The 20,362-nt window shown below is 40.1% G+C and overlaps 1 protein-coding gene across 1 annotated transcript; it reads left to right on the top strand.

The window, feature by feature from the left end:
• The first annotated feature begins 794 nt into the window (after window positions 1–794).
• LOC122813810 (oligodendrocyte transcription factor 3-like) lies at window positions 795–1,684 on the top strand. The gene has a single exon (XM_044086338.1). The coding sequence runs from the start codon at window positions 927–929 to the stop codon at window positions 1,662–1,664; it is 738 nt and encodes a 245-aa protein (XP_043942273.1). The 5' UTR covers window positions 795–926; the 3' UTR covers window positions 1,665–1,684.
• Window positions 1,685–20,362: the final 18,678 nt, after the last annotated feature.

Here is a 20,362-nt window from a genome sequence, read left to right as displayed (position 1 = left end):
TTTACTCCTATTCCCCTTCATTTAAATGCTACAGCTGCTATGATTTTATATTGAATTGTTTCATAGTTATTTAAGTACTTACTATTCATTCTTTTGCAAAAATAACTTTATTTTATAAAATATTTTAAGGAAAAATTACCAATAATGTAAATCAGATGACAAGCTTATCTAATATTCATTGCAGCCTGAGCAAAGAAATCTCAGGGTGATGTTTATTATATTTAATAAACATGCAGAAAACAACATAAAAATACACTGACAGTGTTTACACATGACATATTTTAATGAACTAACAAAAGTAACAAAATATACTTTATTTGTGCGATTACTAAACAGGGACTGATTTATGATTTCTGCATATTTTCCCATTTCTTAAAATATATACCTTCACTAACAGGTTATCCATAGTTCTTGGTCATATATGTTATCAGTTCTTGACTCCTTTAAAAATTATAATCTCATAAAAAGTATTTAAAAAAAATGCTTAATTGTTATTAGTAAAGTTTATAGCAGTGGGGGCAGTGATAATTGTTTCAAAAGCTGCACAGTTATGCAGTGAAATGGTTAACAGCTACTGAAAAAAGAAAGAAAGTGGAAAAAAAAACTAACTGAATGAGCCGTGACAGCTATTTAGTGACTGAATGTCACAGTGGTCTCATTATGCAGTTCTATTGTCCCTTGTGTATAAGGACTATATAAATGCACCCTCTGCTGCAGCCTTATTTCTGACAGACTACACAGAGGTCACTTGCAACATTTCAGTGGGGTTTATCACCGTTACCATTCAGAACTCCTAAACTTGAAAAGTAGGAACAGAAAGAAACAATAGTACCAATTTTCTGGCTAACGGGGAAAATATTATTGTACTTGTCAAAGTTCACCATTCTGTTAACTTTATAGCATACAGAAGCTTTATTGTGCAAAACATGGACTCAGACACAAGCTCTCTGTCAAGCAGAGCATCGTCTCCTGAGCTGGGAGAGGAATCTTCAGATTTTCTGTCCAATAACATGTTTGATGATTTCTGCAAGCGTTCCAAAAACCACAAAGAGGAGCCTTATGTGAGGTCAGCAAAAGGAGAAGGGAAAACCAAAGCCAGGAGAGAGCTCTCAGATGATGATGTCCATGAACTGAGGTTAAAGGTAAACAGCCGAGAGCGCAGGCGCATGCATGACCTGAACCAAGCCATGGATGGACTTCGGGAAGTCATGCCTTATTCACATGGTCCTTCGGTAAGAAAGCTTTCTAAGATGGCCACACTGATGCTAGCGAGAAATTACATTCTCATGCTTACAGGCTCACTAGAAGAGATGAAGAAACTGGTTAGTGACATCTATGGGAGGCACCATAACCAACCAGCAAGGTGCAGTCCAGCTCTGCCTTCTATGCCAGCAACTGGCATCCACAGTTTGGTGCAGTCCCTGTCTCCTGTCATTGGCACACCCTCCGTCATGCCATCTACAGATGCAGTTACCACCCTACCAGTTGGATATCTTCATCTTCAGCATTGTTCTCAGGACATTCCGCGAGTACCTGCTATGCAGCTGAGTGCCCCTTATAGACATTTACCAGGGATGCCCTGTCCGTGTGCACTGTGCCATACCACACTGCCACACCTGCCAGGCTCAGCCACCAGATTGTCAAATCTTACAACTGGCAAATAAGGTAATTTGTGCACCAGTACTGACTCTTACCAACTTTACACCATTATGTGGACTTGAACTCTTTAACTGCAGTCAATTATTGAATTCAGCAACAGTTAACAAATATTAATTTCACAAACATTTACATTTAAGAATTTCTGTGCTCACTGTGTGGGCATACTGATGATTCCAGACAATGTATTTTTAATTAAGAAATGCTTGTGACAAGGTAAGATATCTTGTTAAATACTGCATTTTTAAAAAATGTTTATTAAAAAATATCTGTTGGTTTACTTTATACGTAAATCTCCATGATGCTTTTGTTTTCATTGTAATGCATTGACATTATCAGGTCTAAACAAAATTTCTTTCTTTCTTCTCTGGAAATATCAAAACAATGATTCTTAATGTTTTGCTTTCATGACACTTAAAATCGAAAATATAATTCAGGATTGTAAAATATATTTTTGAATGCTTGATGTAAATATAAGGAACATTTTAATTAAAAAAGACAAATGACAAAAAAAGTCACAAGAGTATTTCTTTGTTACCTAGAGTACCTTTCTGTGCCACACTTTGCTACTACGTATTAAATATACAGTGTTACCATGCAGATATACTTTGCTAAAATGTATTATATATTGTTACCATGCAGATATACTTTGCTACTAAGTATTATACATTGTTACCATGCAGATATATAATACTGCTCAGTATAAAGTAGCCATAGCATTCTGCTATTCATATGTGCTGATTTTCTTATTTCAAACTGCATTAAAGTTCAGTTCATATTGTCTTCCTAGTTTTTGCCTGTAGCTTTTCCAGTACTGTCAGTGAGCTTCACTAGATACCCTGTTGTAGAGACTTTTTAAAACTATTTCATAGGTTCATATATTTGTACAAGGCTAACTGCTCTTGTGGGCTATTTGAAGCCTTCCCAATTACCACATGTGAGACTGAAACCCTACATCTCTGTAAGGTAAGCACCTTAACCATTATGCTAACCTACTGCTTTTTGTTTGTGTCTTAAAAAGAAATCAGACTAGTAAATCACAGCAAGCTGAAAATGCAAGATGGGTAACTAAGCACAGAGGGTAATGGTTTCCCAAGAAGTGATACTTTTCCATACCAATCTTGTGTTTTCTATACTGTATAGGTTTATGTGAAAGATAGTCACTGTGTGTTCCTGTTGTGCAGAAACTGATGTGTAGGGCAGTCTTAGAGTTCTAGATTTTTTTTCCACAGGACACAACTTTCCAAAGGACTGTCCTTCTCAAAGAGAGACAGATAATAACCCTGTAGTGAGGTATTGTTACAGCCCTTGACCCCTAAATTGCTACATTGCGTTTTGGGAAAAAGATGGGGGTAGGGTGCTTTTTATTGGACTAGAAATGTGTGACATAGAGCAAAATCCTAAACTTCATCTTGTATTCTTAACATAAAATGTGTATATCAGAAACATTCCTTATACTAATTAATCAGCCACTCTGTCTCTATCTCTGTCATATCTTTATGCTTCTGGTAGCCAGATAAGGTCTACTAGGTAAAAAAGTCTGTATTCACAAGCTCAAGAACAATGAGTCACTGTGTGTGTGTGTGTGTGTGTGTGTGTGTGTGTGTGTGTGTGTGTGTGTGTGTGTGTGTGTGTGTGTGTGTGTGTTGGAGGCATTCTCTAAGTGGTTTATGTGCTACAGTACTTTATTTTTATAAAAACGTTTGTTTTGTTAAACATGTTTATCCCTTCTGAGGTTGCTATTACTCAGAGAATTTTTTTTTTGCTAAAAAGCACCATTTTTCAAAATAATGTTCAAATTTGTAGGAGTTGATCAGTCTTGTTTCAGAAGAAAACATGACCTCCATTTTACCCTGCAAGGCTATGATATCAACAAACAGTATAATAAAATTATAGTCAGAGTTACTTAACTAAGTAATGACATTTTGTATTACAAACATTATTGTGATGGGATGATATCAAATAAAGCATAAAATCAAATAAAACTAAATAGAAATGCAATTTCTACATATGCAAACATCAATGTAATCCACTGCAAACTGAGATAAAACACATTAGGACTCCCAGTGATCTGCAGCTTATTATACTATTTAAGTACTTTTGTTTTAATTTTTTTAATTGATTTGTTAACCTGATAAACATATTAAGTACAAGGGTGTTTATTTCAGGAGGAAACCAAGGAGCATTGTCTGATTAACTTTCTTAAAAGTCACACATTGTGCAATCGGTAGGCATTTCAGTTTTGAATTTCCTGAGAATTTAAATTTTAGATGTATTAAGTCCCCTCCCTCCAAACACACTTTTATGAAGTCTGCAGTATCAGCATTAAGTACATTACTGTCTGTTTTACATCACTTGTGATAGCTCCTTTCGAAAGGTGAAATGCTTTAAACAAAGGCAATATAAATAAGCAAACTGGAGCAGAAAATGCATAGTTTATCTAAAAAAATTCTCCACAGCATAGCATTATAAGACACTGTGATGGGGAGGAAATATGTGTGTGTGTGTGTGTGTGTGTGTGTGTGTGTGTGTGTGTGTGTGTATATATATATATATATATATATATATATATATATATATATATATATATATATATATATATATGTATATATATATATATCAAACAAAGCTCCTCATTAGCACTCTTCAAGAAAAATCTTGATGATTGGATGGGAGATAGGAAATTCACCCCGGGGATCACTTCTGTGGCTCTGCTTGACAGGGGTACAGGAAAATAATTTTCTTGGGTGGCAAAAGCTAGGATACTGTTTGGCTAGGCTTATATAGGCCCTAGGGCCAATAGCCTAGTACCTACCTATGAACCTATGAACCTATAAAGGTTCAAGCCCACAGTCCTGAAATGTATAATCCCAGTAACACTGTATAAACGCTATAAAACTACAATGTCTACAGATCCTGAGAACTGGATATAGTTATCAGTGTAAACCCATGAATAAGTCATAATATGGGTCCTGCAAAGGGTGCTTAGTCCAGAAGTTCGAAATTGTGGTCTGCAGCATTTTGGTCAACTATACTATTTTGCAGTGATTTTGCATTTCAGGATTATAGGTTTCAAGCATGTGATAGTAAACCTGTATATTATATTTATATTTGTATATATATATATATATATATATATATATATATATATATATATATATATATATATTTTTTTTTTTTTTTTTTTTTTTTTGGAATTTGCTAATTAGGTAGTCCAGGTCAAGCCCATGACCTGTTTCCTTTGGGATGATACAGTAGTTTTGACTTTATAACGAGTCATCTTCACAGCACAGGAAATCTGCTCAGAGAATGGCACTTCCTCATCAAACAGAATTTCCAGCTGTTATAATATTTTAAAACTTGCAGCATTCAAAACAAACTGTACTTATCTTAATTTTTATAGCCCTCACTTTACACTGATAAAAGAGCAATTCAATAAGGGGAGTGGAAAAGTACTTTCAGCATGAACACCTGGAATGACATTTTTGAAAGCCCTTGGTGTCAGATATTTTCCTAGACATGCATACAGATGTTTCTCATTATGTTGTTAAAAGTAAGTATGTGTTTTTAATGCATCCTTCTGGTATCTGCATCTCTTGAAAACGTCTGCTGAGCTTCCCTTTAAGCATCACATCACTTTTGTTTTGAAACAGACTACACTGCTAAGATGATAACGCATGAAAACTGAGAAATGCTTTGAGGTTTTGGAGGGGAAAACAGGTGATTTAAGATTTGTTTATCTATGTTTTGTAATATGCATTCTGATCATATTCTGCTATGTTACCTGAAGTGTGAGATTCAGTTTTCTGTTTAGTGTTTTAACCAGCTGAGCGAATCACTGTTGGTTTTGTTATTTGCCAACCATGCGACAACTCTTTCAGGCACAGAGCAGTATAGAAGAAATTAATAAACCTATTAACCAACAGAATGGTACTTATAGGTTCATAGATTTGATTATGAAGATTATTATCTACTGTCCTTCAACAAGCTGGAATGCAATAACAGTGCACCATAATAATATTTTCTACATACCTTATATGTGTGTGTGTGTGTGTGTGTGTCTGTTTGCATGTCTCTGCTTACATATCAAGCTTATTTATGAAGGAAATTAATGATGGGCATCTGATTTGAATGGGAAGTTTATTCTATAATCTTGGACTGCATTATGTAACAGTCCTGTCACATGTTTTTCCTGTAACTGATTTGTATTTTTAGCATTAGGTTTTCTGATTTGGATTTTGCTCCCCTGTAGAGCACTGCAGGAATAGACTTTCAAAAACTAACCAGGTAAGGACAAAGGTGGCCACAGAGCTACCAGATGTGACATGGATGTCCTGGGCAGTACAATGCCATTACAATGATACCTTGTGTAATACCGCTGGTTCTTAACTGTGACCAGGCTGTACTTCTGAACACTGTCCAGATTGGCATCTGCATGTTGTTCCTCTGTCCACAGTGAGGTTTTCTCTGAGCGCTGCAATTTTCTGCCATATCCACAACACATGCTGTTTAGGTTAAGTGACTCTTGTTTTCTATTGTGTATCCTTTGTCCACTGTGCTGCAAATTAACCTTTACTGAGTGGAACTAATTAAATTAATTAATAAATCAAGAAACATATATTTACATGAGAGAATGCTGATACATGGTAAGATCCAGTTCACTTGAATAAAATAAGTGGCACAGGTCATGCTGCCAGTAGGTGATTTGTCCTTCAGTGCCCCTTGTTGCACATACATATAATATTCCTTAGTTGGCAGCACAGACATATTCATAGCAATCTTCCCTTCAAACAGGAGTGAGACAATGCATTGTCATCTTCTGCCATGTAAACGCCCAGTGTATTGTGAGGTCACTACTTCCACCATGTTGCTGAGATTCTGACCTTTTGGATCCATCTTTAAAAACTACACATAGCTAGAAGACATGTCACTTGACAGTACACTAATTTCTGGCTGGATCAATCACACAAGACATTACATAGCCTAGATTTGGGTCGCCTGAATGTATTCAATTCCAACTCACTGAAGTCCAGTGATAAACTGATATTTATTGAAATGTCATTTCACTGAAGTCCCTACTATCTAATATGTGGCAAAGTAAATATAATGAAAGTAGAATCTCTAGTCACATGTAGACATGTGTAACATGTAGAAAACTGTATTAAGAGGGAGCAAGGTCCCTTGCTTCCCTTAACACACATCCACTTATATATATTTATATACTTATATAATTTTACTCTGAGAACACAAAAAGTTGGTTTTGGGATGCCAGAGTTATGATACATAAATGTAAAAGAGTTAAGCCCTCATATGGTGGTGCAGAAGGGCTTGCTCCCCCCTATAAGCTCTGTGTTACATTAGCGTTTCTATTAGGATTGTTTTAATGAAGTTATTCTAAGCGTTAGATCAGTGAATAAAGACCTACCCAAAATTTTATTTTAGTAAATACTGGTTGATAAAGTAAGTTTCAGCAAGCTGGGTTTCAGTAACTTCAAGTAGTCCCCCTAGGTTGGTTAAGAATGAAAATAACTATAGCAAACGGCCATCTAGAGTAAAATGTATGCTGTCACAAGCCCTCTAGATTTTTAGGATTCCCCCGTGTATCTGAAACACTTGCTATCAGTCAGCAAAGTAAGGTTGTGGCACCTCTCTTGGATAACATCTACCTCAGGTAAAAGGCAGCATGTTAATCATCTAAACAGACACTTCTGCTGGATAGAGGAGGGACTATTCTAGAAGGGAAAGGACACATGGTACATTGTTCAGTAATCCTTTACTGAGAAATAAGCATTCCTTCACTACAATTCTGAGTACAAATCCCATGAAGATCACTGGAAGACAGCTACTGACCTTTTCTGGGCTATCTATATGTTGTTACTGCACTTATGTGTTTGCCATCTCCAAACTGGGATGTCCTATCCATCTGTCCCAGATGTCTTTTAACAACTCATTATGGAGCCACACTTCAGCACCCAGCTTTTCAGAGCATTCCAAGATTTCCCCAACTATTCTTTGAAGCAAAACTTCCTTGTGGCTGTCCTGAAATCCAACTCCATTTCTGTACCACAGACTTGTTAATTTTTCCTCCACCTGGCTTCCTTTCATGGTGGACTCTTCATACCTTTAAGTACACTGTGGGGGTATTATAACTCACCATCCCTCCCTTCTTCCACCCTGCCATCTGTCTGCTCTTAATTTGCCTTCCTATTCCAAAATGTCTCCACTCATTTGACATCTTCATGTTTTTCCTCTTGGCTAGTTCTACCAGCGTAATGTCCTCTGAAAGGTATAATCCTTTACTGAACATGGAACACCAGATATCATCACATTAGTACACCAGGTTGGGATAGGTGCAGGTTAAACACTTGACTAATATTGTTTGTCATTTATTTACTCTTGATCTACATAATTAAACTAGGCCTGTGGCCTATTTTCATAGGAAACATAGGGTGGCATGCGTACTGATTAGGGGAAATTTGGCCAGAATACCAGGAAATTTTATTTATTTTAACATTTGTTTACCTGGAAAATCTGAGTGGGACACAGCCCATTTTCAGCAGAGGCCTAGGGAGAAACACTCCAGACACATGTCATTAGAGTGGGGTAGGCAACCCATGCGAATGCAGGGAGGATATGCAGACTCCACACAGAAGGTACCCCAGCCGAGAAACAAACCAGAGAACCTGCTGCTGTGAGGCAACAATGTTACCTGCTGCACCACTACACCGCCAGATTCCCCTTCTGTTTGCCTCTTCATGGGAAAGACTGATGAGTCTGAACATGATGGAGCTCTGAAAGATTGAGGGGCTGCATGAAAAAAGCCATTAATATTTTCTTTCTTACTTTCTCGTAAAAATGATAAAGGGCTACAGAAGTTAAAAAATGAAAACAATAAAACAGTACTTGAAAGTGATTTTGGTGGTGAGACAATGGTAACACTACCCCACTGTTTGCCAGGTGGCTATTTAATGGCTGCTCTGTCTGGATTTGCAGGCTGAGGGTCTGGAGTCAGCTTGGGAGGTTACGCTGCATTCATTACAGTGAGATGGCAGAGAACAAGGCAGAAAATATTAGCACCAAATATTAATGTGCTTGAGGTACATGCTTTAATTCACTGTGGCATGGAATATGGTTTAAGTTTTGAAACTGAAGCAGCAACTAGTAAAATGGGATAAAAGGAAATAAGGAGTTAAACAGAACAGGTTTCTCAGTGGTGAACCCATTTAAAGAAGCAGAAAATGCAGGTCTGGTGAAGGAGTAAAGCAGTAACTTTCAATGCAGGTCTGCGGAAGGAGTGAAGCAGTAACTTTCAATGCAGGTCTGCGTAAGGAGTAAAGCAGTAACTTTCAATGCAGGTCTGCGTAAGGAGTAAAGCAGTAACTTTCAATGCAGGTCTGCGGAAGGAGTAAAACAGTAACTTTCAATGCAGGTCTGCGTAAGGAGTAAAGCAGTAACTTTCAATGCAGATCTGGTGAAGGAGTAAAGCAGTAACTTTCAATGCAGGTCTGGGGAAGGAGTAAAGCAGTAACTTTCAATGCAGCTCTGCGGAAGGAGTAAAGCAGTAACTTTCAATGCAGCTCTGCGGAAGGAGTAAAGCAGTAACTTTCAATGCAGGTCTGCGGAAGGAGTAAAGCAGTAACTTTCAATGCAGGTCTGGTGAAGGAGTAAAGCAGTAACTTTCAATGCAGGTCTGCGGAAGGAGTAAAGCAGTAACTTTCAATGCAGGTCTGCGGAAGGAGTAAAGCAGTAACTTTCAATGCAGGTCTGTGGAAGGAGTAAAGCAGTAACTTTCAATGCAGGTCTGTGGAAGGAGTAAAGCAGTAACTTTCAATGCAGGACTGCGGAAGGAGTAAAGCAGTAACTTTCAATGCAGGTCTGTGGAAGGAGTAAAGCAGTAACTTTCAATGCAGGACTGCGGAAGGAGTAAAGCAGTAACTTTCAATGCAGGTCTGCGGAAGGAGTAAAGCAGTAAGTTTCAATGCAGGTCTGCAGAAGGAGTAAAGCAGTAACTTTCAATGCAGGTCTGGTGAAGGAGTACAGCAGTAACTTTCAATGCAGGTCTGGGGAAGGAGTAAAGCAGTAACTTTCAATGCAGGTCTGCGGAAGGAGTAAAGCAGTAACTTTCAATGCAGCTCTGCGGAAGGAGTAAAGCAGTAACTTTCAATGCAGGTCTGCGGAAGGAGTAAAGCAGTAACTTTCAATGCAGGTCTGTGGAAGGAGTAAAGCAGTAACTTTCATTGCAGGTCTGGTGAAGGAGTAAAGCAGTAACTTTCAATGCAGGTCTGAGGAAGGAGTAAAGCAGTAACTTTCAATGCAGGTCTGCGGAAGGAGTAAAGCAGTAACTTTCAATGCAGGTCTGTGGAAGGAGTAAAGCAGTAACTTTCAATGCAAGTCTGCGGAAGGAGTAAAGCAGTAACTTTCAATGCAGGTCTGTGGAAGGAGTAAAGCAGTAACTTTCAATGCAGGACTGCGGAAGGAGTAAAGCAGTAACTTTCAATGCAGGTCTGCGTAAGGAGTAAAGCAGTAACTTTCAATGCAGGACTGCGGAAGGAGTAAAGCAGTAACTTTCAATGCAGGTCTGCGGAAGGAGTAAAGCAGTAACTTTCAATGCAGGTCTGCAGAAGGAGTAAAGCAGTAACTTTCAATGCAGGTCTGGTGAAGGAGTACAGCAGTAACTTTCAATGTAGGTCTGGGGAAGGACTAAAGCAGTAACTTTCAATGCAGGTCTGGTGAAGGAGTAAAGCAGTAACTTTCAATGCAGGTCTGCGGAAGGAGTAAAGCAGTAACTTTCAATGCAGGTCTGCGGAAGGAGTAAAGCAGTAACTTTCAATGCAGGTCTGCGGAAGGAGTAAAGCAGTAACTTTCAATGCAGGTCTGCGGAAGGAGTAAAGCAGTAACTTTCAATGCAGGTCTGGTGAAGGAGTAAAGCAGTAACTTTCAATGCAGATCTGGGGAAGGAGTAAAGCAGTAACTTTCAATGCAGGTCTGGGGAAGGAGAAAAGCAGTAACTTTCAATGCAGGTCTGGGGAAGGAGTAAAGCAGTAACTTTCAATGCAGGTCTGCAGAAGGAGTAAAGCAGTAACTTTCAATGCAGGTCTGCGGAAGGAGTAAAGCAGTAACTTTCAATGCAGGTCTGCGGAAGGAGTAAAGCAGTAACTTTCAAGATGATTTGATACAGAAATGATAACTGCTGCCACATGTTAAAAAAAAAAAAGAAAAAAGACTTCTGTGGGATCAGGCAGCATACCCACTGTTTCCCGTATAAAAACAAGGAAACTCTAACTAAATCTGTAGCAATCCCATGAAACAGAATGTTAGTATGTGGAATGACTCTGAACTGTGATACAAGTTCACAAACGGGAGAGGAATGCCATCTAACCAAAACATTTTAGACCAATCTGTTTCATCAGTACTCTGTGTAAAATCATGGAGAGGGTCCTAATGCTTATCCAAAAATGGTACATTGGACCTACTTTATTAGATATGAAACAGTAAAGGTATGAATGTCTCCTGTCTTTTGAATCATGTGGTTTTCACTAAATATGTAAAAGATGCACTTAAAGGGATACCATTGCATGCTGGTTATACTGATCTCACTAAGCAGGTCAGTACTATTCCCCAGGCACAAGTCAGTGGGTAAAAACTGGTTATCTGGTAAGATACAATATGTTTGGGGGGCTACTAGTCTATTCTAACAGAGATTGCCAGTGGTATCTTAGAGGGTTGTGTATTACAACTACCTCTTTTTGGACTATTCTTCTGAGACATAAACACGGGAAATAAGTTATGGATAGCCAGATATGCTGATGAATGCAGATTGTATAACATAATTAATTCATAACATGGCAAAGGTTTCCAAGACTGGGATGCTCTGATGGCATACAGGGATAAAGCTCTGACTATGACCCAGACAACCCAGGTTTGATTAGCATCTTGGGCTTTTGCAGAGTAGGGAGGATGGGGCATTCCTACTCTGGAAGGGACAGCGCATGCTAATGTCTTTTTTGTGGAGTTCTAGTGTAGTCTGGAACTCAGAGAGACTAGACATCAGGCTGGGGGGTGCAGGATAGATGAATTAGTGCATGCCCCTTAGGGCCTGGGGGTGGAGCGCTGTATTGTTTCTCAAGCCCATGCAGTCATAACATGGTGCTAGGCATGTAGGGGAGGGGTTATAGGGCAGTAAACAATACCTAGAACCTGCGAATGATGGCAGCACTCTCGACACTTGGCCACGCCATCGCTGAATGAAGAGCAATGCAGATGGACGGGCTTATTGGCAGGGAGGAAAACTGGAAGCAAAATGGGGATTGGATGAAAAAGAAAAAGATGCCCGAGGTGGTCTAGAAAAAAATGCATACTTGGTGCTGTAGTTATGAGCTCTAACCCCTTAGTGTCAATAAATGTAACACCATGAGATTTGGCAAAAGGGACATAAATTGCAATCATAAAATAAAATAAATGGTCAAATTATTAAAAATGTCAGTATCAATACAGATATAGTGACAAAGGTAGACAGCAATTTAAATTTTGCCCACTGTATATTTATTATAGCCAAAAATTGTATTCTGCAATCTATCTACTCCCAAAGGCTACACTGTACCCAGTTACTCCAGGGAGGTCACTGTACCATTTTATACTTCATAGATCTGATCCACTTTTGAATATAATGCTGAATTTTGTAGCTTTTGGACATGCTACCTTAAACAACTTGAAAAAGTATGATTCCTTACTTGAAAACTCATAGAGCTGGAAAACCTGAACTATTCAGAAAGGCTTCATGAGTTATCTGATATGTCTGCTGTTAGTTACAGATGAAAACATGAACTGCAGTAGCATTTAAATAAAGTTGAGTTCTCTCGACTTTTAGGATTTGTTGCATGTTTTGCTTCACTTTGCTTTAATTTCCTTTGTTTTACTTTGCTGTGCTTTGCCTAGTTGGATTTGTGATGCACAAAGTGCAACAGTTTGGCCTGTTTGACTTTTCCTGTGTTTTCTGGGTTTTAAGGCTTCATGGCTTGTCATTATATTATGTTTCTTGTAAGCTACTTGGAGCTGATGTCTGCCTGATCTATAGGCAATGTTTGGTGTAGTTTTGTTTGAAAGTCTATGCCTGGAACATGCCACTAGAGGACATTCCACCAGATCAGGGACCTTAATACTAAAAGTAAATATTAACAATAGAATGAAAGTGACAAATACGTTACGCAATACCTTCCAAGATTGTAGAATAAGGTTCTTACAGGCAGAAGATGTGAGTGATTAACTTCCTTCAAAAATAATCTTATATATATATATATATATATATATATATATATATATATATATATATATATATCTGGCGGTTGTCGTAGAGGGTTAAGGCTGTGAGCTGTAGCTCTTGTTGTACAGGGTTTGATTCCCACAGCCATCATTTGTCTGGCCTTGAGCAAGTTACTTAACCAGATAGCCCTTTGTTGCAAATGGGAATTTGGGCTAGGCTCCTCAATGGTCTCCTGGAATGCAAGCCTACTAACTACCTAAAATATACACACACATATAAAAACATTAATGAAAGCAATTACAATTGAACTTCTTGAGGGCCAATAAGTCTTCTACCTGTATATAAATGCATCTAGACATTTGATGTGGCTACTATCTATTCACATATTCGGAATATTCAGATACAAATAGGTCATTCAGATCCAACTCATGGTCATATGGGGCTCAGGCAGGGTAATGTACCTGGGCCCCCTTCATTGGTGGTGTAAAGAGACAAAGCCCTGACTACATCTTAGGTGTCCAGGCCTCGATTAATAGCTTGGGCAACTGATGGAGCAGCAAGGAAGGATGATCATAGACATTCAGATTTAATATAAAACTTTTCTTTCAAATTTTTTCAGCAAATATACTTATAACCACGTGCTAAACAAAACAAAGAGAAAGTGTCACATTGAAAACAGACTTTGCATAAGCAACCATAAATTTCTCTTTAATTGAAATTCACATTGACTGAAAGTGCATATGATAAGCCCTTAAACTACAAAATGCATATGATGGGATTTGTAGTCAAATAGCATATACTGAAGCAGTAATTAGCAGCTTTGTGAAGGGTCCAGAAATTCAAAAGACAATGTATAATGCATTTGCCAACAGCCTGGGGCAGTTGACTGGTCGCAAGTATCCCTTTTCAGGGACAGCCCTGGAGCACTGTTTGATGAAGTGGTTGATCAGAGTCACACAGTAAATAGAGGCTGAGGGAATCAAACCCTGTGCTACAGGAAGCAGCTCATTACCATCTTATGGCCTTATTCATCTGGACTAAGTGCTAGAAAAACACTGTTGTAGTCCAACACAGTGCATTTCTCACCCAAGGGCCTGCAAAACTAAGCTAACTTAAAAATGTGTTCATAGTTAAAATATTAACATTAAACTCATAAACTTCAAACTGTCCAGTTTATTCACAACCAAATAATAAGTGAAGAAAACAAGTAAACCAAGGATTACACTCAAAGAGCATGGCTCGTTCGATGATGCTGCCGTTTACTGCAATCAGTTCCTTCCTTTACACCATGACAGCTGTGAGATGCTGGAACCAATTCACACACACGCACACGCACACGCGCACACAACACACACACATACACACACACACACCTTGTATGAATGTGTACACCTCAGATTTCTGCATGTGATTAACAAAACAAATACATAAATATAAATAATGACCTAGAAATGTACTTCTGCTGTGAGAACCATACATTGCAGCATATTGCACCTCCAATGCTCTCCCAGCCTCTTAGCCCAAGAATCGAAAATTGCTAGCATAACAGGGTTTGTGTTGGTAAGCATTTATCGAATGACAAAATGTGAAACTCACGTCTGTCATTACTTATAGGTTCATAGGTGATTACTAGGTTAATGGCCTTAAGAGGCCTTTTAAGCCTAGCCATGTTTACCATATGTAAAGGACAGGATAAATTATCCAATGGCATATAGTTGGGTTTAGGTGGCCAAGCATTTATAGGGGCACAGGTGCTGGCTCGGGGGAAAATTTCCACTTCCTATTCCATTGTTCCAGGTTGTGTTTGAATAGGGTCAGGGACAAACTCTGCCTGACATGGATGGGAAACCTGTTCCAGAGAATATGTAGTCACTGGGACACATACCTATCCCTCCAACATATTCTGTTTATGTTGCAAACAAGGTTTAGATCCTTCAATTGGGTATTGACTTGCAGATTTGCAGCAAGCCCATGAGTACAGTATCAGAAAATGCTTTGTAAGCAAAGCATAGATCACTTATTAGTAGTTTGTAGGGGACCAAGTATAAAGGTAAGACTTTGAGGTGGTCTGAAAATTCCATGTGATTTATGCTTTGTATTCTTTTTGTGAGGAACCTCTGGGGGGGGGGTGTTCCAATTGTTGTTGTATATGCCCGGTCAGGTACAGATAGAAATTCTGCTGCTGGCTGTACAGCAAAGAGAGATGATGCACTAATTGTAACCCAGATAACCAGGAATCAACTAGCAAAACAGATGAAGGAGGAGCCTATAAGAGAGGGTGGGAGTGAGCAGCCAGTGTTGGTCACCCACTGAAGGATGAGGGAGACAGTCTGGTCTGATGATGTGCTAGCACCTACTGGACAGAGGGGTGCACATCATGCATCATATGGGCTAGGGAGAGTCCATCCATAGCTCTGAGAAGCTACATCTATGAGTTAGCCTTCATGGGACTTGTGCAAGAGTAAGCACACTCAAAGGGAAAGGCATGGTAGGACCTTTAATCTGCAAGCATGCATGTCAGCCAATAGGGAAAAGGTTAAGGCCAAAAAAACTCATGGCTGCCTAGATGATGACTGAGCCATAACCAGCACACACACACACACACACACACACACACACACACACACACACACACACACACACACTTGAAATAACCAACATTTTGCTTAGTCAGTTATTATTCACCTGTTGATTTGTAGGATTCAGTTCACTGCATTTTCACTGCATCATATAGATGGTGGTTTAAGTGCATTATATTTCTAGACCTCCTTGAGTCTTCCCTATAAGAGGCAGGGGCCTCCCCACCATTCTCACCATTTGAAAAACACTGCTCTAGGATCTTCCTTGCTAAAGATCTCCCTTTCAGCTTTCAGCTAATGTTTTTATTGATAAAGTTATAGGATCATCTGTCCATACTAGGCTGTTGATGAGACAGAAAATTTGTAGCCTAGCCAAAATCCCATTTCCCAGTAGCCTTCAAAATGAAGTAACTACTACCTAATTTCTTCTCCTTTCAATGAGAGTTTGGGGCGGGAAGACCACGGGTGAATTTACCGTTTTCTATCTATTCATCCAGATTGTGTTTCAAGAGGTTCAAGGAGCTATTTTGCTTAACAGTTAGGGAAAGTCTATTCCATACAAGAGGCCTTCCTCAAAAGAGGCATCTGCCCTGCCAGCAGGTCCTGTTTACGCACCAGAAGTTTAGTTCATTCAAATGAGTGTTTATAGCGTTGTTTGTTTTGCAAATATGTAGGAAATTACTCAGGAATGGATCTTTTGAGGCTTTTTAAGCAAAGCAGCAGTCCTCTTCAAAAGTCTATAGGAAACAGAGAAGAAAAAAAATCAAGGCAGTCTGCATAGCACGTTGAAGATATGCTCTTAACTTTCTTTGTGAAGAAACATCGAGGTCTTTCAAGCTGAGCCATATGCTCAGACAGGTACATAATGAAAGGGGTGTTTATGGGTGTGCAAAGGGAGCTGTAGTGAGGAATAATAACTTCCCTTAACCTAGAAGATATAGCCTTGGTAATCAGTCTGGCTAGATAGAAGGATTTCCTAGCAAGAGCAGTAGATACATGGTGGCCAAAGGATAGTTCATGTTGAATGAAACTGCCCAGGTCCTTAATAACTGTATTAGTATTCAGAGGAGTGACATGTGGAAGGTGCATGGATGCCCATGTTTACTGAAGGACACTAGACTACATTTCTTGTCATTTAGCCTTAGGCCATATGCTCCTGGCACTGCTTATAGTACATGTTAAGTCCTCCTGGAGAATCAGGGAGGCAGTCTGTGAGTTTAAGACAGCTTGAACTTTGCAGTCATGCACAAGGTTGGCCAGCCACAGGTCCTTGACATCAGCATTGATATTAAATTAAGTAAATAGAGAAGAGATGTGGTCCTATAACCAATCCCTGAAGAACTATACTAGTAACAACCTTTCTTAATGACAACATGCCCACTACACTAATAGACTGGGTTTGATTAGTGAGTCAGCTTGCTATCTGGTATTTACATTTAATTGTTTTAGCCTGTCAACAATGCCAGAGCGTGGGATGGTGTCAAAGGCCTTTGCCAGGCTGAGGTAAGTGATGTGTACCAATTTAATGTCATCTGATGCATCAGTCACTTGTTCATAGGTTCATAGTTAGGTACTAGGCTATCTGCCCTAGGGCATTTATAAGCTTAGACAGAGTGTGTCAGCTTTCACTGCCCCATTGATTAACTGACCCTCTATCAAGCAGAGCCAATGAAGTGATCCCAGGGGTGTATTTTCTGTTACCCATCCACTCGTCAAGGTTTCTCTTGAACAGTGTTAGTGAGGGGGCTCTGCCTGATGTAATTTGGAATTTTGTTCTAAAGCATGGGGACTCTCTGTGACAGGAATCTGTCCCTCCAGCATGTTCTATTTATTGTTGTGGTGAGGTTTAGCTCACTAGAGCATGTGGCTCACAGTGACTTGGATTTCTTTAGATGGAGCATGTCCATCAATTCTGAGTTGGACATGGCTTTGTAAGTCAAGCAGAGATCACTGCTGAGTAAGCGATATGCCACTGAGTACAGCCGGAGTTTTTCCAGTCGAGCTGCATAGGACATATGTTTGAGACCAGTAATCCTCTTGGTGAGGTACTTTTGTGGTCTTTCCAGCTGTTGGAAGTATCTTGTGAGGTACATCCTAAATGGGGCATTGTACTCTAAGATGGGTCTAATGAGTGACGAGTAGAGGGACACTATAACCTCTTTATTTCTAGATGCGAACCCTTTAGTAATTAGATGGGCCACATAGAAGGATTTCCTAACTACATTGACAATATGATTGTCAAAGGAGAGATTACTATCTACCTGGGTCCCCAGATCTCTTATTACCTCTTCTGTATTAAGGGGGCTGCCACCTATGTGGTAATTCGTGGGTGTTTTGTTTTTCCCAAATGGGATGACTATGCATTTTTTGGCATTTAGCTTGAGGCCATGACTTTGACACCAGGTGTCCGTCTCAGTAAGGCCCTTTTGGAGGATGTCCGTGTCAGCCAGAGAGTCAGTTATGGCTCCCAGTTTGCAGTCATCGGTGAACTTGGTTAGCCATAGTCCTCCTGTGTTTGCCTGTACTTCTGAGAAGTATATGTTGAACAGTAGGGGTCCCAGGACCGAGCCTTGCGGGACACCACTTGTGACTGGTTTAGAGTCGGACCTGGAGCCCGCTATTCTTACCATGTGAGTTCTGTCTGTAAGCCAGTTGGCAACCCATCTCATGATGTAGGGGTTTATGTTCAGGCTGGTGAGTTTTTCTGTAATACCCGAGTGGGGAATGGTGTTGAAAGCCTTGGCGAGGTCAAGGTAGGCTGTGTGAACCACCTTTCCCTCGTCTATGGCCTTGGTGACTGTCTCGAAGAAATCAACCAGGTTTAGTAGGCATGATCTGCCGATAACAAAGCCAAACTGGGTCGGGTAAAGTGTTTGGAAGTTCCCAATGTCTTTGTTAATGAGTTCCATGATGACGCGCTCTATAGCCTTGCAGACCAGGCTAGTCAGGCTTATGGGGCGATAGGAGTCAGTTGTGGCCCCTCCTTTGTGGAGAGGAATAACCATTGCTGTGCACCATTCTATGGGCACATGGCCTCTGGAGAGGCTGAGGTTGAACAGCGTGTTTAGGTGGCGGGTTAGTTCATTCTGTAGTTCGTGCAAGACGCAGCCTGGGACACCATCTGGTCCCATTGACGCTGTGTTTTTGGCTTTTGAAAGGGCTGTTTTCATCTGTGCATCTGCGATTTCTGGGACACTACACTTTTCCGGTATTGTTGTGGGCCCTTATGGAGGTGAGAGGGGGGTAAAGTTTGCGCTGAATCTATCTGCCAGGATGTTGGCAATATCAGTAGGTTCAGTATATTTTGTGCTATTTTGCACTAGTTCAGTGCATATCTGCGAGTTGCCACTTAGATTCTTAACATAGCTAAAGAAGGCTTTGTTGTTATCTTTTGAATCCTTGGCTATTTTTCTGTCGAAGTTAGCCTTGGATGATTTCATGAGGGACCTCAGTTTCTCACTGATACTGATCAGGGATGTCTTTCCTTCTTGGGATTTGCTTTTTTTCTGAACTAATTTCCTTCTTCTATTGTATAACCTGTTTATTGCAGGGGTCCACCAAACTGGTTTCCTTCTCTTAGAGGAGTGAGTCTTGGTTTTGCTAGGGATGGCATGATCCATGCATCCTTGTAGGTGCTCATAGAGTGCATTTGTAAAGGTTTCTGCATCTTGGGCAGCGTTATCCTTTAGCGTGGAGGCTGTGAAACTTACCACCTATGTCTTAAGTAAGGTGAAGTTTGCTTTAGAAAAGTTTTTTACTGTGGTTTCCTTAGTTGGAGGTGGTGGTGGGGTGTGGACATCCAGAGTGATTAGTTTATGGTCTGATCTAACCAGTGACGGGTTGACCTCTGGTGTGGAACACCTATTGCCCATGTTGGTGATGACCAGGTCCAATATGTTTTCACCTCTGGTAGGTGAGTTTACCAGCTGATCCAGGGCATTTGAGTTGATGAATTCCAGGAAGCGCTAGGTCTGGGAATTTGTACTCTAGTAGTTTTCCCAGTGAATGGTAGGGTAATTGAAATTGCCCAATATCAGGGTGTTTGGTAGGACCTTCATGTTTTCCAGTGTCTCCAGAAAGGTGGAGTGGTGGTCCTAGGTCATGGAGGGTGATCTGTAGCAGGCCACAATTTGCATTGCAGATTTGGCTGATGTTAATTGCACATGGATGATCTCAGAGGTATCATGCTGTGCCACTAACCTGGAGGTGTAGGTATCCTTGATGAATATGGATACATCCCCTCCTTTTGTGTTTCGGTCTGTGTTCTGTGGCCGAAACGTGTGGTATGAGTTGTAGCCCAGTAGTGCTGGGGTGCTCTCTGGAGCCTTGAACCAGGTTTCAGTTACTGCACAGATGTTGACGTTCTCCATACTGAGGAGTGCTTTGAGCGTGTGCATTTTGAGATTTAAACTCCTGGCATTGAGTAGTATAACCCTCAGTTTTTTGCTAATTGTGCTGTTTACAGAGGTGGGTTTAACTTTAGAGCCTTGCCTAAAAAAGGCACTATGGGGGCAGCAAGAGCCTTGGCCAGTATTCGAAAGCCTAGGGGTGACAGGTGCAAGCCGTCTCTTACGAAGCAACGTGGCTTGTCGAGCATGTCAACCCAGGCTGACAGACTGGATCCCCTTTGAATGACAGCAGAAGCTTAGCCAATTGTTGAAATTGATCATTTTTTCTTTATACTTAGGTATCATTCTTGGTGAGGCAGGATGCTACTCAGGGTCAGGGTCATACCAGCCTGGGCTACATGATCAGGGAGCTCTTCCATGTCTCTTTTCAAGTAGTCCAGGGAGGTACGTCTCAGGTCATTCACACCAACATGACCAATGACCATATTTGTACTTGTTCTGGAGTGACCTGAAGTGCT

Source organism: Protopterus annectens, chromosome 1.part1 (genome assembly GCF_019279795.1).
Source record: "Protopterus annectens isolate FY-2018-M chromosome 1.part1, PAN1.0, whole genome shotgun sequence".
NCBI classification, from domain to species: Eukaryota; Metazoa; Chordata; order Ceratodontiformes; family Protopteridae; genus Protopterus; species Protopterus annectens.
Note: the sequence above shows the minus strand (reverse complement) of the source record. Positions and strands in the feature narration are given on the sequence as shown.

Excerpts from the sequence above, each read along its gene's own strand:
- LOC122813810 (XM_044086338.1), top strand. The coding sequence starts at position 927 with ATGGACTCAGACACAAGCTCTCTGTCAAGCAGAGCATCGTCTCCTGAG.